This window comes from Myripristis murdjan, chromosome 4 (assembly GCF_902150065.1).
Source record: "Myripristis murdjan chromosome 4, fMyrMur1.1, whole genome shotgun sequence".
NCBI classification, from domain to species: domain Eukaryota; kingdom Metazoa; phylum Chordata; class Actinopteri; order Holocentriformes; family Holocentridae; genus Myripristis; species Myripristis murdjan.
Genome location: NC_043983.1, coordinates 24,968,108 through 24,992,419, shown reverse-complemented (window position 1 = coordinate 24,992,419; position 24,312 = coordinate 24,968,108). Strand labels below are relative to the sequence as shown.

The following is a 24,312-nucleotide window of genomic DNA, read 5'->3' as shown; positions in this document are numbered from 1 at the left end:
ACATACCAGTGGAACGAAAAGTGTTTTCTCATAATCCGATCATTTTGAGACCTGAGGACAAGGTCACAATGATAACCATTTAAAGTGAGCCATTTGGTGAGGGTGGTGGTATGCTGAGAGATATCAAGGTGTGCTCAGTCCTTTACAGCAGCAGGTATGTAGATAAAAAGGCTAAAAAACAGAAAACACCTCATGGTATTTATTAGACTCAGTTCACCAAAATGTCTAAGGTTGCAAAATACCAGAAAACAAAGGTTTGACACTACAACTTCATCAGGGTCTTACAATAAGAACACAAATAGATAGTCACCCCTCCTGAATCATTAAGTCGGTTCAGTACATCTATTTACAGTAGATATGTACCAATATGTATTTTTTTCACGCTAATAAAAATATCCAATATTTTCCCTCTTTAACAGCTGCTAACAATATGTATTTTTGTAAAAATTGTAATACAAATTTTAAAATCCAGTTAGCCATAAACAAGACTGAAACAAAACACTGTTAGTTTTACACTGTTGCTAATTTTACAGTTGTATTAAGTGACACACTCCAACAAAAAAAGTGCAGCTTTTACAATCAGCTAATTATCAAAGTTTACAATTAGCTAAATATCAAAAGTAAAAATATCAGACAGATACCACTATTGCATTTTAGAGCTTGCATCAACTGGCACTGAATGTCATACATACTATTTTTTAGATTAAAATATATTCTGTGTTAAGTCAAACTCTCTAAACACACGTCTATTTACTGACTATGAAGAACATTGCATATGGATGTTGTGTTGCCTGATCTGATTCAAGAACACCTTCAGGAGCTCTGCCCCTCCACAACAATAAAGGATTTAACAGTTTGCTACTTGAAATTCAACATATGCAATTCACCTGTAATCATGTGCCTGTAGTTTCTAAATATAAATGGAAACTCTCAAAGCCTCGAAAAACTCACAGTATCAAACATCTCAGCACAATTAGACAGAGAGATGAGAGCTCTCCTGTGGCTGGATATGTTATAGTATTGAAACAAATATTGTCACATCTGTCATATATAAATACACTGCAGTAGAAAAACATGTAGGGGGTGATGTGGACAGTAATTTGTTGAGAACTAAGAGCCACTGGATATTTTCTCGCAGGACTATACACCCTCATGGCCTGAATAAAGACTTGTCCCTACAATGTTTCACAATGTGTGGCTGCAAATCATGTGACCATGCTATCCTGTCATGCGACCGTCGTTTACCTTCTTGTGTTTGTCAGAGCAGACCTTGTAAGACACTGATGAAGATGCAATATCAAAACTTTTATCTTCTGGTATTTTGCAAAATTGTGTTTTTTTTTGCACATTTTGGTGAGCTGAGTTTAATAAATGCCTTAAGGAGACGTTTTCTGTTTTCTAGCCGATTTTAAATCCAGGTAGCATGCAGATTCCTTACTTTTTCTCAAACCAAGATGATATATAATGATGTACTTTGTAACTTTGTTTTGGTGAGTACTACATCAATAAAGTTATTATTACATCATCAGTATTTCAGGAAAACATGGAGTGGCCCTTTTACATGGGTGCAGCAGCCTGGTCATCTTACTCAAAACATACATAATATAATAATCCAAATATAATTCAACATAATCCAAATATAATCTAAGGTGGGGATCCACAATAAAATAGTAAATCTAGCAAAATGTACAAGTAATAATCCAGGACAAATTTTTAAGATCAGAGTACACTCGAAAAAACATGTTGAATATCCACATGAATGCTCTACATCTCTGTGTGGCAGCCTAATTTCAGGCAAACCTTCAAAACATCTGCACTTACACTCTCACACGCGCTTAAACCCCATTATTTTGGTCATAAAACTTTTCAGCGATCAACATCATAAAACTCCAGCAATATTAAGCGAGTGTGTTTTCGTTGATGGTGAGCAGCACAATGGAACGTGACTGTATACATAAAACACTGTTTACTCTGACACTGTGTAAAGTTTATTACATTCATTAGCAGGCCAATTACCTTGAGAGGAGGTCTGGCAAGCATCATTTCCTGTCAAAGAGGACTCTACTCTTGAAGCTGAAAACAGAAAAATGATATTACAATTCTTTTAAAAGGGGAGACAAACAGGGTGAGTCCTTTCCTGTTGTCAAGAAGAAACACAATTTACTTGGGTTTTCTTTTTTTGCTGTTATTTACTGCAGCCAAAATATAATCTGAAAGCAATTTAGTTCTAATCGAGTTCACACTCTGAAAGTTGGTTCATTGCAAAACAGAGCCAATAACTCTCATTCAAAGGCAGTTTTGACCCAACTTTGTAACATGGTCGCACTCAGCAGGGTTAGTTGCTTTTCCTACTTACTGAGCTCTCTGTGTCTGTTCAGTTCAGTCCTCAAGTCAGCTGAGCTTCCAGAGGAGAAACTCCCCAGTTTGCTGCTGCCCTCTGCTGACTAATCAAAATACAAATTCACAGAGGTAATTAGAGCACACAGAAAAAACAAGAAAAACACAATAACGAAGGAGCAAAAGGATGGAGGTAATGTTCTCTACTGGAAATGAATGAAATTTCTATTTTTAAAGGGCAAAGCCATGTCACAAGTGCGTAGCAAGAGTCCAATATGACGACCATCCCTCAATATGAAGATGAGATGGAGACTGTACATTTCCGTTTTCTCTGAAAATGGAGACAAAAGAAAAAGTCTCACTCACGACTATTTCCTCCAGCTCTTTCCTGGCCTTGATGAATGCATCCACTGATTGTTCCAGCCGAGTTCTCAGGGAATCCAGTCTGACCAAAACCGGCGACAGTGGAGTGAAATGTCAGGCAGGTGTGAAATGTAGGATTACAATGTTCATGCATTCAAAATAATTTACATAATATCCACAGTTTGGTCTACTGAATAACTGACTGAAGATAATATTAACACTTAAACAAATATTTCTTAAAGTACTACACAGCAGCAGCAATTCAAATAACTCGTACCAGTAACTAGGGAGCTTATATTGGGTAACTGGTTGAACCTAGACTGTGGGCCAAGTCCAAAATCCAGAAAATAAAAAACACATGAAGAGGAAGGTCATTAAAAAGGATGTGCATATAACAAACATACAATGTCTACAAGAGTTTCATAACCTTTTTTCACGGCTAAATCCAATTATTTCAGTTAAAAATGATAATTGTCCGTTGCCTTTTTACCAAATGCTATTGACTTTAATTCTGAAATTTACAATAACCAGAGTGCTATGTCAAACTGCACTACTATTACATAACCAAATGAAAGGATTTAATCAGTGCTCATGAATGTGCCACGGAGCTGATCTGATGCTCTTCAGATGTTATGAATGTACTGTAAACTGCAGTTCATAAAAAGTGTAACTGACAGCACTATAAAATTCAAAACTAATGCTTGTCTTGATTGATAGGCCAGACACCAAATGTCTGCCTTGGCTAAGGAAATGGCTCTTGAGTTAAAGCGCTCTTATACAACTATTTTTAGTGCTATGTAAATCACTGATAATTTGGCCAATGATGAATCTCCCTCATTCCGTGTCTCCTGTCATTAAATTCTGATATGTCATTATGACCATCAGGAAAGTGTGGCAATTGAAATATATCAACTAATAAAAGGGAGAGTTCTCTGTAACCCTTTACACTCATACTTTATGTCCAGCCCTTTACATTCTGTGCATCTGTGCATCGTTTTAGCCCGCGAAAATAAAAACTGTTATCAAGCAGCCTAACAACAATTTACACTATTGATGGAAATAATGAAAGAAGTTAAATCTGTGACGTAGGTACTCACATTTCTTTATCTGTCTGCAGAACCTTGTGTCCATGTGTGGTGGGTTTGGAAAGGCCTGCTAATTAGAAACAACATAATCTACAGTAAACCAAAATATGCAAGTTGCTGTTGTTCAAAAGGGGGATTACTAATTTTATTTACAACAGAACAGAGGAGCTGTAAGTTAAACATATTACACACAATATGACTTCAATAAAAGGCACAGTAGCCCAGAAAAAACATGTAGAAAATCCCTTTTACTCCACGCTGTAGTTGCAGAGCATGCATGGATTTGAGGTAATGAAGTTTGTGGATTACAGGCACTAGTCCTGCAACATAATTTATCTGTCATTTCAACAGAGGACAGTTAAAATGTTATTGGAAAAGTTTGCAAAAGCCATTGCAATGGTAGCACATCTCTGTTAAAATGTTATTCTCCGAGAGAAGAGGTTATATGTGATCATCAATAGCAAGAATGCATGGTCAATATCTGTGTACTGATGAAAAATCCTCCTCCCATGTTGCCTTGGACAGAACAAAGTTTCTTCAGGAATGTGCACACAGACTTTGTACTAACAATTAATTACAATAATAATGAATCTTAATGAATCTTAAGGCTTCTTATTGGTCCTTATTGGCCATGTCACCTCCAGAACATTGATCTGCCTTTTTTCTCTTTTGTTCTGCAGCTGTCTTACAGCCATGACATTGTATAAAAATACTTGCGAAAAAATTGCACAGTCATACTACAATTGTACTTCAGCTATAAGTTACTATATCAGACATGCCATGGATGACACACTGGAACACATACTGAGAAAGACCATATTTGATCCTGCATGGCTGGGTGACATGGACAATTGATGAAGACACATCAGCTGTGTGTGGCACAAGCTGTGCTCCATATAAAAGGACAGGAAATAACTGATTACATTGATTTACTTGGAGAATAACAGTTCAAATGTTGGGTTATACATTCCATATATACTGGGCATCACTTCATAGAAATGATACAGTCCCAGATCCTTTTTACAGCCACGCCTTTCAACATTCTTGGGAGTCTCTGATGAAGTACTCAGACTCCACACACAAGAAATTTTTACTTATGGAAGATAGTCTTCATTTCTCAGAGACAGACATAAAAAATCTTTAAGCAAAGATATGTTGCATGGATGGAAAATGATCAGACATGACCTAGCAAGAAAGCAAAAATTAACTCCTCTCTTTTCAATGTATTTTTTTTCTGTAGCATGCTGTACCAGACATCTCTTCAGAGGTCTGTAATGATAGCTGTCAACTCACCTGTCTGAAGACTTGCAGTGCCAGTTAAGGGAGAGTAGTTTCTGTCAAGTACTGGGATTTTGGAAGGTGTGTGCTGTTCAGGACAGAAAAAAATAATAATAATAACAAAGCACTTAAGTGAACATTGTGAAAACATGGACACACACAAGATCAGTTAAGTATTAAGTTAAGAAACATTTTTACAGAAAACACATACACCCCAAAATGATTGTTTGACACAGAAATTAGAAAGCAGCAGGTTATGTTTGTAAGGGGCGACCAATATAGTGATTAAAGTTACAGTATGGCTCACTATAGTAGGTGTGAGCAAAAAACAGACTAAATCAAGCATCACAATATCTGACAGAATATCTCAATATCAATACTGTGACAAAGTCATAAAGATGGCAACTGGAGCTGTAAGATTTACAAACTTTGGTAATGTGGATATGATGACCAACAGCTAGAACGGACTAATAAGCCCATCAAATTGCATTCCTTTCGTGTAACGCAGCATTTAAAACTAGGAAAAACAGCCATATCACACTTTTACTTTTTCCAATATCACAATATCTAATATCACATAATATCAATATAACATCAAACTTAACTGTGAGGCTCAATTAGCAGTTTTTTCAGCTACTCACATGCTGGGAATTTTCCATACGCAGGGCTCTTTTGACACTATCAGAGAAACACAGTGAAGTTAGGCGAGAAACCAGCCAAGTCAAACAGCCTTACATCAGTTATAAATCAGCCTGAGGGTCAATGAAACACCCTGTCTAATGGGAAATGTAGATAGATAGATAGATAGAATAAACTGCAATAAATTATGGACATGAGTAGGCTCCTGTGTGACTGTCCTGCGTATAGTTTCAGCAAACAACATTTAACAATCAGCAGTAAATTAAGGTTACAGCAGATTCTTCTTCCTGTATTTCCCAATGCTATTTTACAGTATAAGTAAGTAAGTAAGTAACTTTATTCGTACCCAAGGGTAGATTTGGTTGCAGTTAAAAGAGATGGCTGCTTACACACACACAGACAACATTTACAACATCGACAGAGACAGTGACATAACAGTGACAAAGGTGCTCCAAACATAGGACATGGATAAGAAGTGTCCAGATGATAAAAAGTATACAAGGATAAAAAGTACCAAATGATAAAAAGTATACAAGGATAAAAAGTGTACAAAAGGTACAAGTATCAATAGGCAAAAGATAAGGGATACAATGCAGAATAAGAGCCGTCATGACAGATAAAAAATAAAATAAAATAAAATAAAAAAAAATAAAATAAAACAATAAATAAAATAAAAATAATAATAAAAAAAAAACCTAGGTTAGAATAAATAGATAAATAGGAGAGGCTGTGTAGTCCATAAATTAATAAGTTAATGGGTAGTCCACCAATAGCCTAAATATTATTTAATAATGGCAAAACCATAACTTAAATGAAATAAAATAAACAACAATACTAATGACAATAATGCATTCTGGTAATATTTTGATGACATTTGATGTTAACAACAAGACAACAAGGTGTATTTTCTGTGAGGGTAAGGTTAACCTTCATAAAGTCGTGTAAAAATACTATTTAGCTACTCGTTAAGTGATTCGTCAATAAGCTCATTGTTTGTACGAGCTCCATATTATGTGGCTAACAGTTTTTTTTTTTTTTTTAATAACTAAACAATTAAATTCAGTTTAAAGATTGATTCGTTTAGGAAGTTTGTGCTCTTTCTGTCCAGCAGTTATTTGTGGAGCACCGTTTCCCAGTAAACTTTTTTTTTATATATATATATTATTTAATGCCATGACTTTAATTTATTACATAATATAACAAGACAATAGAGAAAATGTGACTACTCACGGCATTTTTAAAACTGTTCAACAGCCTCGGTGGTTATTCTGCTTTTTGGGTTTTTTTCCTACCACAAATAAAACTGCCGCGCATACAACACTCAATCCCGTCCGTCTAAAACACGACCTAACAGATACTCAGTTCCTGACGTTTCCTTGTTGTCAAAACGACAATAACGTGTTTAAATGCTTGAAATCCTTTGTGAAATATACTCTAAAAAAACTACCATGTGTTATTTTGTTACTGGAGTGATTATTGATCAAGTTCAAGCATCGGCGTACAAATTTACAGAGCCACACGAACAGCCGAAGCGGTTTGTTTCTTCAGTGTCGTTTTTGGTGCGCACCGATATTTTTGTTTACCTAGCAACAGGAGACAGCTGCGGCGCGGTGTTCAGCAAATCTAAGCGTCACTGTTGCCACTTATTAGTCTCCGCAAAAGGTAAATTAACTCTTTACGGTGTGATGTGATTATTTATTCGATGGCTAATTATAAAGACAGTGAATATAAAGCAAGTTAGCCTATCCTAGCTGCGCATATCGAGTTGTACTGTGGTTGCTAAGTTGGCAAATCAGTCACTATTACCTGATCCAAGGTTGTTTTTTTTGTTGTTGTTGCTGTTGTTTTCTTTCCTCCAGAGCTCCGATGTCTTTTCCAGCATCATCTAAAGCTTGCGGGCTGCAGACGTGCCATGGCTCCGACGATGAGGAGACTTTCTACATGCACTGCAGGGCTGCCTACCTCGCCGTGTTCAGATCTAGTTTGACAAATATCGCCTCCAAACAGCAGTTATATCGTGGTAAGCTATGTGAACACTGTCAAGAGGCCAGCCTTTCCTGTAATAAGTGCCACAGTCCATATTCACCACACCATGACTGCCCTGTAAGCTTGGGATTTCTATCTTTTGAGCATTAAACAGTGTTAAAATGAGCCAGTGTGTCAGGGAAGCAATGAGTCAATCAGTGGAGGTGCATGAGGGGAATAACCAGCAGCACATGTTGTTGTTCACTGCCACTGTCTCTGTTTTCTGTAGCCTCTGCTGCTTAAAGTTTATGTGTCCCCCCCCCCCCCCCCCCCCCCCCCCCCCCCCCCCCCTTGTGTCCCCCTTTAGTTCTTCAGCAGGCCGGTAGAAATCCATCCCATGCCACTCTCAATAAATACTGGACCCCAAGAACGTCAAAACTGAACTTTGATGATTTCTGTGAGATTCTCAAGTGTGAGAAGAAGACGGATGCAAATGAGCTGATGAGGGCTTTCAGAAAGATGGACGTGAATGGGGATGGCTACATCTCACACAGTGAGCTGGAGAAGGTCCTTAGCACTGTGAGTAAACGTAAAGTGTGTTTGTGTTTAGTGGTGTTTTTGCTTGAGGTTTGCACCCCATTTTGATTTATTTTGATTCATTTTGGAACAAATTTGGTTTGGAGATTTTTTTTAAATTTATCTTTCTTATCTCATTTGATTGATCTTGTACCACCAGCCAAGCAGATGCTATTAGAATTTCAATGTACACCAGTGTTGCGCTATTGCATGTATTACAGGTGCAGACTACCACAAGCAAAAGTCTCCGAACCTGACATTTTTATTTGATTTGACTGGATTTAAATGTGTGATTGGCTCAGGCCTCACCAATAGTAAAATATACTTGCGTGGTGTTTCCACTAATCATGTTAAATTTTCCAGAGAGGAGAGAAGATGACCAGTGAAGAGGTGAATGCCATTTTCTCAATAGGTGACACCAACAAAGACGGCAAGTTTGACTATGCAGAAGTAAGTTTGAAGAAGAATGAAATGACTCCAATGCTTAGTGCCTCTTAATATCTGTGTTCATTTTAAATATGTTTTTTCCCCAGCGTGTCAGTGTATTTCAGTCATTCAAACATCTCATTTGTTCTGTCAACCTCAGCCCTGAAGTTTGGAGATGTCAGACTCTAAAATCTACCTCAGAGTAGTGGATTTCGTCCCAAAAACAAAATAGCAAAAACATTCAGCAGCACTATACCAACAACTGCAGAATGGTATGAAATGTCCAGATTCTCTAACCCTGTTATACAGCCTGCCAGCAAATGGCTAATGTTATGACATTTGTGCAGCAGGGCCACTTTAAAGTATGGAATGGCCATTTCTGTTTTTTCATTTGTTCTAAATTATTTCTTGAGCAAATTTTCCCTCTAAAACACAGAGGGTAGCAAAAGTCTGTCCATTTAAGGAGGAGGGCATTGAGAAAGTAGTAATTCAAAAGTATGTAAGGCAGTTCACTCATCCAAATCTGTCTTGGTTTTGTCTAATTTGCTTGTCGCTATTCAAGCTGTAGGCAATACTGACCATCTCTGTTGCATCAAAACAGTACTCATGTAGCATTTCCTTACTACTGGTTTCCTGTTGCTGTCAGTTCTGCAGATTGCTTGTGTCTACAGCAGAGCAGTGTCAGATGGCTGCTCTCGAGAGGCTAGAGGCCGACGCCAAGCTGAAGAGACAGAACTTTGGCAGCCAGTCAGACAGCGCTCCAAAGAGCTCTGTGTCATCCTCGTCATCATCATCATCATCAGCAGCAGCAGCAGTAGCTCTCCCCCAGCCTCCAGAAACACCAAGGACAGAATCAGACCCTGCACTAAAGAAAGGTACAGCATGTGGCTTCTCTGATCATTTCTAACATGAAGGAGACAGCACTTGAGTTGCTATATGTTTTTGTGTTTTGAGAAAGTTAATTTGCTGGCCACACATAGGAGAGAGGACCTTATCCCTTCCCTCAAAATGATAATGTCAAATTGGTGTATGGCGCCAGAACTTGTGCTTTTTCATTTCTTCATAGGTGAAGAAACATAATTCACTATATAGGAAGGATTAGGATTAGGAATTTAATTGGGAGATATTTCAGCCTGGTAACACACTTTTAGTCATGCCAAGGCTACAAACTCAAACCAAGCCAGTTTCCCCATGAGTTGAAACCCTTGGCATCACTTTTACTTCAGATTTTGGAAAGTGGAAATGAGGAGCTTCTTTGTAACAGAACTTTTGCATATTTCAGATGACTATTTGCTAGACCATGTTGTGTGTCTTTTTACTGCCAAAAAGAGAGCAAAATACAGATTTTCTTTAAAAAAAAAAAAAAAAAAAAAAAAAGTGTGGTGCAGTAACAGCTCTGTGGTAGTTCCCAAGTTATGCATGGACTGTATCTGTCATGATTATTATATCTAGTTCTGTGGGGATCAATATTGTGTTACCCAGGTCAGTTTTTTTTGTTTGTTTGTTTGTTTTTGTTTGACCATAAAGTTATCCCGACCTTGCCAAACATGTACTGCAAAAAATTAGGCCCTATGGCGCTTTTGCATCAAATTACATTGTAAGAGATTGGCCAATCTAAAATATGGCAGTAATGCTGCATCAGTTTATTCATTATACAATTTGAATCATTTTAGAAGAGATGATTCAAAATCAGCAGTTGCATTTGTTTCACATTCCAAAAATGTTTTTCTCTTAATGTGTTCATTCAAAATCATCACATTTTGCACACATGATCAGGGTCCAAGTATTGTTGAAGTCTTATTATGAGATATAAGGGTTTATGTATTGATTGGCACACAGGATGTTGTAATCTTTAGGCAGTCATGAAGATGCATGATGCCAGTGTTAATGTTTTCACAACACCAAGTACAGATCTGCACCAGAACGTTACAGAGGCTGTAGGCAGACCCCAGACTCCAGATTGTAGAAGCTGTAGGCGTACTCCAGATTCCCAGTTGTACACACACAGGCACACACACTGCCTCTGCACACCTCACAGATTAGTTTTGAGGAATAAGTAATAGCTCTGTTATTGATCGATTTTTCACTCCCCGTGACAAATCACCTCATTAAGACAGTCCATACATCATAATCGCCACACAATTAGAGCAACGTGTTTGGAGGGAGGAGACTGTAAAGCGTCGTGATTTGGGTAATCACATCTGCCATCGAGACGTTGACAAAAGCCCTATCTTTGCCAGTGAAAAATGCTGCCTTTCAGCTCTGGCTTTGGTGAGAGCCCCAGTCAAAGATGTGATTTTATAGCATGAACCAGCAGGGTCTGGCTTTAAATCCAGCTCCATCCCAGGACTGCCGCCAAAGGAAGCAAACCAACACCTGATTTGGAGTCAGATGTGCCGTGTGATATGCAACAGGGCTATGTATCTCCTCCAGCCGTCTTTTTGAAGTTGGATGTGAAAAGCCACTTTTAGAGGCAGGTCGAGGTGCTGCCCGTGTTGAGGAGAGGGGCAGAGGACCAGTGATCCCCGGTGAGAGCGAGCGAGGGACAGGCAGCGGTGGAAAGATAGAGTGGGTTTCTTTAAGTGGTCAGTCCGTGTTCATGTTATTGATTTGGAGGATTCCAGCGCTGCTCACAGGGGAGATGATGAGGGATTAGACGGTGGACTAGGGGAGGGCCCGGCTGACCACCACTGCAAAAACAAATGAGCTCTGAGATAGTAGTGGGGATTATCACATTATTGTGCCTCTCCCATGTATTGATTTATACCCCTTACATTTTCACAGGGTTCTGACATATGCTGCTACGTGACCACAATGTTCAATGGCCTTTTCCTAAAGATCAGAAAATGTTTTGACTGCTCATTTGGTCTTAGATTTGTCAGTATAGGACGTGAGCCTGAGCCTGAGATTTGTTTTGTAACCATATGGAGCATGGGTAATTTTGGCTCCAAGACACGGGTTCACTCTTTGTTTTATTTGCATTTCACTTTGACTATCTGCTTTTTCCTTGGCTCTTTAATGAGATGTGGTGGAATTATGTGGGCTATATATGGGCTGGAAAGAGTACTAAAACCTTTCTCACACAGAAGCACCATTAACTTGCTTAAATTTTATTTATATAGACGTAAATAGAAGTGAATTTTATAGTAAAAGTAAAGTAAAATTAAATGAAAGTAAGGCGAGATTAGTCTTCTTGCAGTGAATGGTCGTAAGACTCCACAATTGGCCAGTTTACAATGGTCTGGTTTCTAATGCTGATGGAAAGCCCCCAAAATTTGTGCTCTGAGATGGATGTGATTTATAATATGACTAAATGCAATACTTTAGCAAAAGCAAAATTACTAGCTTTAAAGCAAAAACTCAAAAAGGTACAAGTTAAATGGTAAGTGGATGAACTGCCATGGCGTTTCTCTAATAGCTGGTCTATTTATTTCAGTTTCTGTGATTTATTTTTCCCAGTAACAAGGGTCTGCCGATGCTGCATGAACACAGGGTGAGCTCTGCTTGAGAATTCAATATGGACTCACATTGAGGGTTTTGTTGGGCCACATTTCAGTACATCTTTGTCCACATTCACAAAATGGTTACAATTTGATCCTCTAGATTAAATTACTGTCATCAATACAAATTAGATCCATGACAAATACCTTGATCATAGGTCTATTTGTTTCGCTGCTATGGTAATTTGTTTTTAAGCCTATCACAGTACTTTGCATCTTCATTTCCTGGTCTTGGAAACAATCAGGGCCTTCATTATTGAATTGATATTTTCTGGCTTCAATTAGTTTTCAGGGGGGAAAAGTTGTGCAAGATAATGGATTTGAGGGGCTGCTGTTATGCCATTTGTAATTTACAATGCCTCCATAATTAATTAACGGGGGTTGAACTTGCAATCACACTTGGTAAGAATCCAAATGCAAGGTAGCCATTTTCACTTAAACTTTGCAATGGATGTCTGATAAGACAGATTATAGTGTCAACCATGTTGTGCAGCTAATCTCTCTTTTGAATGTGTGTTTATTGTTGGAGAAAGGAGGGCTGTACTTAATCTGTCAATCAGCCAGCCTGTCTATATTTGTCTTTTGTTGTGGCAATGTTATAAGATAATTAATTTATTGTAATTATGCAATGCGCATTTGTGTGAATGACCACGTTTGTCTCCTTGTTTTTGTGTGCATGTTATTGTGTTTGTCTTGGTGTGTGTGTGTGTGTGTGTGTGTCTCAGACAGTAGATCATCGTCCCGACCTTCCTCAGCTCGTAGCAGACGGTCGTCCCTGTCAAACGCCATCACCATGACATCCAGCAGCACTAAAGCCAGCAAAATGCCAGAGTCCACAAATGTACAGGTAACCCAGATAACTTTTTAAAAACTTTCTGGAATATCCAAATCACAGCAGCTGCATTTTTTTCATAAAGGTAATATGCCTGACAAATGTGAAAAAAACTATAATGTTGGTAGTTGCGACAAAGATCCCTGGGGCTACAAATTGTATTTTCCAGATGTAAGAAAACATGCTTGTTTGGTACAGACCTCAGCAAAAATAAAAAATCCGCATGTTAATGTGCTTTTCTGTGAAAATGAAAATTGTAATGCAAAAATGCTCATTCCTACTAAAGTCATGACTCAATTCGCAATTGCAGCATCTGTAAAGTCAATGGAAATCAATTTTTTTGGTATATTGTTGAGCACTAGTGTGTAGGCACGCACCTTATCCTAATTGAACTTGCATAGCACTGCAACGATTTATTCATTTTTCTGGCTGACACCATGAAAGATGCAATTTGAGAACCACTATCTGACATGAGTTAATAACATGAAACAGTTGCAAACTCGGGATCACATCTTCATTTGTCTTTTATACTGTCTGTAAATGAACTGACACTGGAGACCATGCGGTGCTACAATATTTCTTTAACTATGACATGCCTTTTTGTGCTGTTTCTCCAGATGACAACATAAATAATAGGTTCAAAATAGGTTTCAAACTGAAAACCTCTTTAAACTGCACAACATCAACAACGCTCTCCATACCAATATTTACATATCTTGTTTTGAATAGATGACACTTAACGACAGAAATTAAATGAGGTGTACCCTAAAAATATTACAGAAGTCATTGCGCACCCATGAAAAGATTTATACACCCATGCCTTTCTCAAAACGATATGGGATTAGCATTCTTTCTTATGAATCTGAAAGGTCTACTCTCACGACCATCCCAACAAAACCTGGGAGTCAAAGTGTGGGACGTCTGTGAGAGAGCAGGGCTTTGCAACTCTACTACTTCCCTGTTGCCGTTGTCACCCGGCCTTTTGATGGGCGAATTTGGCCCTCGGTGTATAGCTATACGCCGTATTGATCCAATGCTCTTTGTTTGCACTCTTTTTGGCTTAACCGTGGCTGGTTTTCTTTACAGCAACAAAAAAAGGTAAATAAATAAATAAAAATCACAGTCCTTGCTCCATCTCGCCAAGCATCGTGTTGAGATTGGAAAGGGCCAGACGTCGGCGAGGTAAAAGAATGTGTGTCCAGAGATTACCTCTGAGGGAAGTTCCCCTCACTGTATTGGCTTCTATATTGCCAGGGGCTGGTAATTGCTAGGCGGCCAGTGGAGACAGGCTGTGTTTTGGCAGTAGTGTGTGTGTTTTCACCACCTTGCGGGATCCAAATGTGTCTTCAAGAATAGAGGGTAGAAAATTTAAGAAAAAAAGGATTGCTCTTACTTAATATAAGAATACAGGCTAAAGCATTAGCTAGAATTAGAGGTCAAGGTTTTGGTCAGTGGTTTGTGTCTCAGTGTGTGTCTGTGCATGCATGTCAGTGTGTGTGTGTGTGTGTGGCTGCGGCTGGTTTGGCATCTTGCAGCACTCTGCGGAGCACTAAATCAGACCCGTGGCCAGAGAAGGTGACAGGGGCCTGTATTAGTCTGCTGGCTGACCCTCTCTCTATGGGGGCATTATTTCTGAGGCTTTTAACCAGTGGATGGGCGCCCGCGGCAATTTCCCTCATTTAATATTGTCTAGACAAACCACTGAAGTGTTATGGTTTGATCTTTTATGCTTCTCACAGCCCAAGATAAATACTTTGAGAAAATGGTTTTTCTCAGAAGGAGTGACATGCTCCGCCTTTATGGTACTTTGTTTCTTTGTTTAACTTGGTGATTTATTTGTCCACTAAAAGGATATATAGCCTATTCCAGACTCGCTTGGCCCTCAGTGTCCTCTTATTGTGTGGCCGCATCAACTGTGTTTTCATTTAATGTGTCTCCACTGAGCTGAATGAAAACTTCCTTGTTTTGATGTTCCTGTTCAATTTCAAATTATTACCTTGTTTCGCTGTGCTGGTAGACAAAGGAAAAACAGGATTTCAAAATGAGAGAAATACTAGGATTCATAAATATCGCCCAAGTAGCCTCTTGATATTTTTGAATGACCGTTGGCCTAAGATTGAAAAAGGCTATATTTATCAAAGTTAAATGCACTCCAATTTGCCCTATCAGGTCCAAGTAGGAGATTTACTTCAGCCATAAGCTGAAATGTAGTAGAACGCTGTTGCCCTCTTCTGGATACTTTTGAGCATAACAAGTGTTTATTTGATTCTGAACTGACTTGCACCATGAAATTATGAACATGCCCCCTGAAGGTTGGACTGATGTTAATTATCATAACAGCAGTTATAGTTAAAGTCAATCAAGTGAGCGACCTCATTGCCATGACTGACTGCTTAATTTGCTTTTTGTGTGCCAAAGTATATCCAATGGATTTTAAGATTTTAACAGGTTTAGAGAGGAAAACACATCTGAAAAAGCTTAAAAATAATGCTTTACAGAACTATTATACACATCTGTCAGTTTGCATGAATGCTAAATGCCATCAATTAAGCAACCATTGTCTGCTTTTCCAGGACTGGCATCACAGTTGCATGAAGGGCTGTTTCTTCCTGGAGGAGGATGGGAGTATCAGCTCTCTGCAGTACTGTCTCACTGTGACCCAGACAACCAGCGTCCACTTCACCATCCAACCACTCAGCCTCAGCCAAAGACCTGGTACTGCGACCATTTCATGTTATATACAGATCAAACCATAATAACAGTCAAAAGGTGATCTGCTGGATTGTTTTTTTTTTTTAGCACAATGGAGAGTTTATGTTTTTTGCTCAGTTTGCTTTTATACTCTTTAGTAAAGCCAAAAAGACCATTTAACAAAGAAACAAAGGCATATTATTCCATGAATAGCCACTAACTTGCTGTTACATTAATGTGTGGTGCTAGTCAGCCTCTTCCTCATTTTTCACATATTTGCTAATATTCATAATGATATCAAGCAAATATGCCATATAGTGATCTCAAAAAACAAAATCAACATTTTAACCGTGAGCTCTTCTGCTGTTTTCCAGATAAGTCTTCATCCTGGATGACTGTGGACACGGCTCTGTTTGTCATGTCAGCAGGTGAAACCAAAGAGGATTCGACTTTAATGTGTTTCACAGAGTTGAGAGACAAAGAGGTATGGTCTTGTGAGATGCTCAGATACTATTTTGGTAGCTGATAATGTTATATTTTTGTTATTCCCGATAGACCTTTCCTCTGGGTTTTCTGTGTTGAAGAAGAAGCTGAATTAGGATTTACTACATTCTGGAAAAAAATAGTACAGTATTCCACTGTATCTTTTGTCCTCCATCTGTGACTATTACTTACACTGCTACTGCTTTTTTTTCAACAGAAGTATGTTTGGAAGGGAGAGCTGACTGCTGGCACCTACTACCTGCTGCCCTTCACCAGCGGCTGCAGGCTGAGGAAGAGGAGCAAGAAGAGCCTTTCTAATAAACCAGTTCAGCTAGTCTACAGGACTGACACAGCAGAGCTAGACCTCACCAGGGAGTTCAGGTGTGTGAATGACAGAATGTGGATCGGGCTGCATATTTTTGTCTGAACCCGACCTGAGCCCGAGATTTTGCTTGTCCTACATCGCTAGACTACATTTACCACCTGAAATAGCCTATGTGTTGCCCTCAGCATCATTATGTAAACTCCAGCACTATACAGGAAGGAAGGAAGGATGTGACCAATCCTGACCCAAACTCAAACATAACTTCTAAAAATGTAGCTGAATCTGGCCCGACCCGCCCTTAGCAGGCACGACAGATCAAAGCTAGCATGTGTGCTGTAAATTGATGACACTCTATGAAAAACAGTGGAAAAAAAAAACGCTCTCCCAATGGGTGACAGAACATGAAATAGACAAGGTTGGAACCATGCCATGCTCAAACACAAAAAACATTTTATTTGTTAATATTGATTAAAACTGAATAGCACTCTCAAACAAAAAAATGGATCCTGTCTGAGGAGGAGTGCCCAGCTTGAGACTCATTGCAATATAGTTGTGGCATCACCAAGTCTGTTTACTGTGACATTTTTTGCTTTGAGGTGCTATTCGGTTTTGGATAAAGCAAATGAAACATGTCTGTGTTTCAGCATCACACTTTTCCCACCCTCTCTGTTTCATTAATGGAAATTTTCTAGTGTTTAAATCTTTGTAAACCTGTGCACACAAATTAGCACCTCTGAGTCTCAAGTCATAGGTCTCTCCCAGATAAAAAAAAATATCTATGAGGAACTCAGTCATCAAATTGCTATTCCTCCATTGAAAGGAGCTAGTCGAGGTGGTCTGGGCACCTGAAAAGAATGCCTGAACAGGTGCAATGGAGGCGTGCATGTGTATCTATAATGCAGGCCTGTAATGTTTTCTCTGTGTTGCTGCCACAGGGAGGTGCTGTCTGAAATCTTTGAGATGATAGACCTGGATGGGAATGGTTTGCTCAGTCTGGAGGAGTACAATTTCTTTGAGCTTCGGACCAGTGGAGAGAAATGTGACAAGGAAGCCTGGGCCATCTGTAAAGGTAACCCTTCTCATAATTGCTTTGGTACATGAAGTCAAAGTTTATCTAAAGTCAATTGATCCACTGATCAGTCCCCGTCTCATGAGGACAATATGGTTTCTGTCCTGTGCCTTAAGTAAGTATTTTAATAAGTAAATCAGTGTTTGAATAAGTATGATGTGTAACAAAAATACAATCAAAAATACTTCAGTCACTTATTTGCAGACATATTATGCACACATCCTGTCTTTGTGTGTGGCAGTTTATTATTCCAACCGTCAAATTATTGCAATCTCATTTCCCATATTTCTGCTTAGGAAAGTGAAAAATGATGTAGTGTTTCAATTGAAATTCAAGCGGCCATGTTTCTGAGACATCTGTCATAGATGAGGCATCAAAAGGAATCAAGTTCCCTTCTCATACCCTGTTCTTTGGGGTTTATCAAAATGCATTCTGGGAAATGTATCAATTCATTAACTGATGTAGAAACAGTACAAGGAAACATCACAAAAGCGAGTATAACAAAAAGTTAAATTACAACATCTCATCACCAAAAAAACTCCTGAAATGTACTGAGATAGATACCTAACAGTGTAAACATAACTGAGGATCCAGTTTTCCATCAGCAGTGTATTCCTTTGCAAACAGCTTAAACTTTCCTTTAACACTTCTTCATTACTGCCACCATTAGAAGATGTCTGGTTGTGAATGTGAATGTGTGGTACCTGTTGGAATATGTAGCATGGTGTTGGGAAAATGAGAGCAAACAAACCTGCCATAGGTAAACACAGGTTAAAAATACCTCTTTGTGGGCATTGTGGCAGCAGCACATATCACATACTTGAAATATCTGACTCAAATGTTTGACTTTGGCTCACAACCTATAGTAACCTCTCTTATAACGAACTAGGTATAAGCTACGGATGAGCATAGTTCTCATCAGTGTGTGTGTGTGTGTGTGTGTGTGTGTGTGTGTGGTGAAGTATTTTGTTTTTTTCTTTGTAGAAAATGAGGGCATCTTGGACCTTTGTTGCTTGTCATCCCCTGCCCCTCTCTCAGTCTCAGCTATATATTAATGGCAAAAAAAAAATAATGTCACAAAAATCTCCAAAAAAAGAAGAAAATTGATTTCCCTTTTTTGTTTTTTGGCACAGAAAATTTTGATACCAGGAGGAATCAGCTGACAAAGCAGGGCTTCATGGAACTGAATCTGATGGAGGCCACAGAGAAAGATGGAGACCCTGCAGACCTGTGGGTCACACTGGAAGCAATGGGCTACAACCATGCACTGGAGCTGGTGGAGGTGGGATTACATTTGCATGCACGTAAACACACACACACACACACACACACACACACAGATTTCATTCAGTTACACTCTAATGTGTTATAATACAGCCCTAATCTCATCTCATCTAGCATTAAGCTTATCCTTGTAAATATGCTGCATTTTAACCCTTCCAGGCATCACTCATGTTATCTCTGCTTAGTTTGGGAAATTTTCCTCTTTTTTCCCCATTCACTTCAGTCTGGAACACCACATAATGGTTGTGGCCATTATAATAAGCTCTGTGCCTTTTATTTGACCTCATCCAGTCCCACCCGTTCATGAGACTAAACTGTCAGAAAGATGTCATTCATTGTCAGTGTCAACCTTGTTGCTCAAAATGGGTTAGTTATCACTTATTTTTCAGCAGAGTTCAAAAGTAATGTCATTATTTTATTTATTACTCGTTCAGTGCAGTCCAGTTACATATAGAATATGCACCACTCACATGGCTGATGTTTGTCTAAGGTGCCAGCATGACTTAAAGACCTATGCATAATTAAATAAAAGCAATTTTCTGATCTGTTTGTTTCATAAAAAAGGAAAATAGAACTGACACTTGTTGATTTAAACATCCAGAAATCTAACCTTTCTACTTTCTCCAGCCAACTGGCGAACCCCATTTCTGTTTGTCCCATTTGGGTTCCAAGAACAAAGCCTCAAGGAGCAAATAAGATGTCCTGGTACTAATGGCGAAGCTGGGAGACATAAACACACACAAAGAAATCCATCCAGACCTTGAGTTGATATGAACCCTACTAACTGTTTGGATGAACTCCTCTGCCCCACTCCTCTCCTCCCCAAACACCCCATCAGGCTTGTCCATTCCAGATCGACGTGCACTGTGAAGGCACACAGCCGTCTGTCCAGCCACTCACTGTGGACTCAGGCCCCAGGCTGCTGAACCAGGCCCTGCAGAAGTCCATCACTGCGAGGACAGAGCCGAGGCCACTGAAGGGACAAGACAATGTCTTCATCTACACCTACCGAGGAGAGCACAGAATCTCCTCCCTCATAGCCAACAAGGTAGACAACCATCAACTGTGCATTAGAAGAATTTCAAAACTGATGTATGCACCATTTGCAGAAAAAGTAAATGGTACATACACTAAGACAAAGGTTACTCATTTGTGTGCAGTGGCATGCAAAAGTTTGGGCACCCCTGGTCAAAATTTCTGTTACTGTAATTGGCTAAGTGTGTAAAAGATGACCTGATTCCCATAAACTTTATGCCATAAGGCATAAAGTTAAAGATGACACATTTTTTTAAATAATTTAAGCAAGATTACTTTTTTATTTGAATCTTTTTACAGTTTCAAAACAACAATAAAGGAAAAGGGTCCAAAGCAAAATCTAGGGCACCCTGCATGTTCAGTACTCAACAACACCCCCTTTGGCATGTATCACAGCTTGTAAACACTTTTTGTAGCCAGCTAAGAGTCTTTCAGTTCTTGTTTGAGGGATTTTCACCCCATTCTTCCTTGCAAAAGGCTTCTAGTTCTATGAGATTCTTGGGCCGTTTTGCACGCACTGCTCTTTTGAGGCCCATCCACAGATTTTCGATGATGTTTATGTCAAGGGACCTGGAGAGCCATGGCAAAACCTTCACCTTGTGCCTCTTGAGGTAGTCCATTTTGGATTTTGAGGTGTGTTTAGTTTAAGTAGAAAGTGTCAAAGGAGTAAATTGCAAGCATGAATGGTGCTTTTATTTGTAAAGTGTATTTGTAATTGTAATTTTATTTGTAATGGACTTGAGCACTTTCCAGCCAACTCTTCTCTGAAATATTTAATCATGTGTCTGCTGTTGTAGAAGCCGTCCTCTGTTCCTCTTCAGCTTTTTTACAGACGGTATGATGTTTACTCCCAGAATTAGGAGAAAGCATCCGGTATTTAACAGAGTTCATTCTTCCCTCTACCAAAATGTTCCCCTGACATGTTGCCCATGCCACTGGCTGCAACACAAGCCCAAAGCGTGATCGAGCCACACCCATGCTTAGCAGTTGGAGAGGTGTTCTTCTCATGAAATTCTGAGCTTTGCTCATTGTGGCCAAAAAGTTCTAGATTAACTTCATCAGTCCACAGGACTTGTTTCCAAAATGTATCAAGCTTGTTTAAATGTTCCTTTGCAAACTTCTGATGCTGAATTTTGTGGTGAGGACACAGGAAAAGTTTTCCTCTGCTAACTCTTCCATGAAGGTCATGTTTGTGCAGGTGTCACTGCACAGTAGAACAGTGCACCACTACTCCAGAGTCTAAGGTCTTTTGCAGTCAAACGGGGGGTTTGATTTGCCTTCCTAGCAATCCTATGAGCAGTTCTTTCAGAGAGTTTTCTTTGTCTTCCATACCTCAACTTGACCCCCACCACTCCTGTTAATTGCCATTTCTTATTTACATTACAAACTGAGGAAACGGCTACCTGAAAACGCCTTCCTATCTTCTTATAGCCTTCTAATGCATGGGCATCAGTTATTTTAATTTTCAGAGTGCTGGGCAGCTGCTTAGAGGAGCCCATGACTGGTGATTGTTGGGACAAGGTTTGACGAGTCAAAGTATTTATAAAGCTTTGAAATTTGCATCTCCTGGCCGTTCCAAACAATGACTGGGAACGGGCCATATCCCTAACAAGCTAATTAAGGTCTGAGACCTTGGTAAATTTATCAGAGAGCTCAAAACGTTTGGGGTGCCCAAACTTTTGCATGGTGCTCCTTTCGTTTTTTCCACTCTAAAATTGTACAAAACAGAAATAATACACTAATCTTGCTTAAAATGTTGAAAAGAATGTTTCATCTTTAACTTTATGCGTTTTGGGAATCAGTTCATCCTCTACTCACTTAACTATTCACAATAACAAAAATTTTGGCCAGGGGTGGCCAAACTTTTGCATATATATATATATATATATATATATATATATATATATATATATATATATATATATATATATATATATATATATATATATTTATATACACACACACACACACACATTATTTATTTATAAATTATAGCCTCTATATTTGAATGATATGTTAAATTTCAAATAGTGATTCTTCTAAAAATGGATTCGTAGTGTTTTAGAATAGAAGTCTCCATCTATGGCTAATAATAAAATGAAAGCTCTTTTATTCTTATTTGTATGTTTATAAATATGCCATCTGGTACATTATGACACTTCAACGGTCCTGCCGTTACATTCAACTTCCATAGTTTATACTTACTAGGGACTATTCACAGCTTGCAATTGAAATGCAGCCTTTGTAAGTATTCTCATAGCAACAGGAGCAACTCTGAAAGAATGTCCTGTTAACATACGAGAACTACTCACTTAGGGAAGGAGTTTAATCAGCATTTGAAAAGTTCACCAAATTATTTTTGAGTGTTTATGTTTTTATGTTGTTTTAATTTTTTTCCAGCTACTATCCATTTGTTGCAACCGATCATGTTTTCAGAAGGTTAACCCTTTGTGTTGCAGACCAACCAGAAAGTGACAGTCCATGTGAACAATGAGCAGAGCAGGAACTGCTGCAGCAGCAGAGGCATGAGTGTGTTTGCTGTGGAGGTGCCAGCCAGGACCAAGATGGTGAGAAAGTCTGTCCTGATCTGCTCTGAGAATACCCTCTTGGAAAATACTGCCAGAACAAACCTCAATCATTTGGAAATTGTATATTTTTACACTCCCTTGCTTTGCATTTAATTTTTCAGTTATGCTGTTCACTCTCAGTATTAAACTATAGAAAGCAAACAACTGTAAGACTGAACAAACAGCTTAAGCCAACTGTGAAATCAGTGAGTCAGGTTGATTCTGGGTCCAGAGAAAAATAGTGCAGGCTGTTTATTTTCATTGTATACTAGGGAAAATGGAGCAGACTGATACAGCAAACCACCTTACACATTATCAAGAGGCAGAAAATCATCAGCACTATGATCTCTTAACTCACTTTAAATGCAAATCTTTCAGTATATTGTTGTCGTTGTTGTAACGGCAATCAAAGCAGCCACCACACTTCATTATGCACAGAACTGGAGCGCAGTAATGCCTGTGATTTTTTTTTTTAATAGATCATGGACAGATTTATGTGCAGCTTAGCTCTACCTTTCTCAAGGAAACAAGAAAGACAGGAACTGAAGGGAGAAATAGAATTATTACGCTATGTCAGATATGCCAGTACAAACATGTTTCAGCCATCTCTGTCCTCTCCATTAGGTGTGCCAACATGTTCTGCCAATCAACGAGAGACAGGATTGGACCTACTGCAGTGTGGAAAGCATACTACCCTGCCAGTAATACTGTACTCCAAGAAAGAACTGAAAGCTCTTCTGTACTAAAACAGAACCACAGTGGGCCAAAATCTATTCCTAAGCCAGTGGTTTCTGGGATCACAGCAGCACACACATCCTCCCAACAGGAATAGAAACTGTTCCATACCAACTCACCAACACCTATTCATACAAGATAGTTTTGAGCTGATTCTCCCTCTAATGTGCCTTTATACACATAACTGTGGTTTTACTCAAACTGTAGTATATTTTATAGCTCTTTTAACAGATATGTATTTGTAACTGTATAGATAATAGTTTAAGTAGAAGGTGTCAAAGGAGTGAATTGCAAGCATGAATGGTGCTTTTATTTGTAACGTTTATTTGTAAAGTGTGTTTGTAATTGTAATATTATTTGTAATGGACTTGAGCACTTTCCAGCCAACTCTTCTCTGAAATATTTAATAATGTGTCTGCTGTTGTAGAGCCAATCATTGTAAATTATATGTGCATATTATATGTATTATACATGCCTTTTTGTTGCTGCAAATATATTAAATTGAATTAGTCCTGAATTAATTGCAATTTACTGTATTTCTTATCACTTTGTTAGGTCTGATGTGCACACAGTCCATTATTGGATTTTTGAAACTGAAATTCAAAATCCCAAATCACAGAAATTGAACCTTCTCTGTATTTATAAAGGTATGCAATCAAGGAAATTTACACACTGATTTTTATTTTGTGGCAGGTATTTAAAGTTTCCAGGCCAGTCTTCCATTTGCAGGATTTGGAGTGACACACACGCCTGAATGACTCCACAACAGGTTTGTATCCTTTGTATCCTTTGCTACTTTTATTTTAAAAAGTAAATACATGAAAAAAGTTAATTATGTGGAACTTTTTAGAGAATCTGCAGTTTTTGAAAGAGCTGAACTGACAAAGACTGGCACCACTCCTGACGTTAGCTGATAGACAGTGGTTTACTTCACATGCGGTCTGATAATATGCTAATAGGTCTAATAGACTGACTCTTAATCCAAATGGATTTATCTCATGTCAACACCTCAACTGGCCCTGAGCTGCCTGAACCATAACATGATGAAGTTATTCCTGCCTATATAGAGTAAAAGTAGTTCAACCACTTCTTAACTGTGTTCCTAGTGCATTTACAGACTGT

The 24,312-nt window shown here is 38.7% G+C and overlaps 1 protein-coding gene across 1 annotated transcript; it reads left to right on the top strand.

Annotated features, from left to right (window-relative positions):
- The first annotated feature begins 7,243 nt into the window (after positions 1-7,243).
- efcab7 (EF-hand calcium binding domain 7) lies at positions 7,244-23,707 on the top strand. Its single transcript, XM_030049238.1, has 14 exons — positions 7,244-7,364; positions 7,562-7,722; positions 8,035-8,246; positions 8,607-8,693; positions 9,316-9,544; positions 12,895-13,016; positions 15,575-15,716; positions 16,067-16,176; positions 16,393-16,556; positions 17,436-17,569; positions 18,703-18,851; positions 19,692-19,901; positions 22,348-22,455; positions 23,080-23,707. Exons 2-14 carry the CDS (start codon positions 7,569-7,571, stop codon positions 23,158-23,160), a joined length of 1,902 nt encoding a protein of 633 aa, XP_029905098.1. The 5' UTR covers positions 7,244-7,364; positions 7,562-7,568; the 3' UTR covers positions 23,161-23,707.
- Positions 23,708-24,312: the final 605 nt, after the last annotated feature.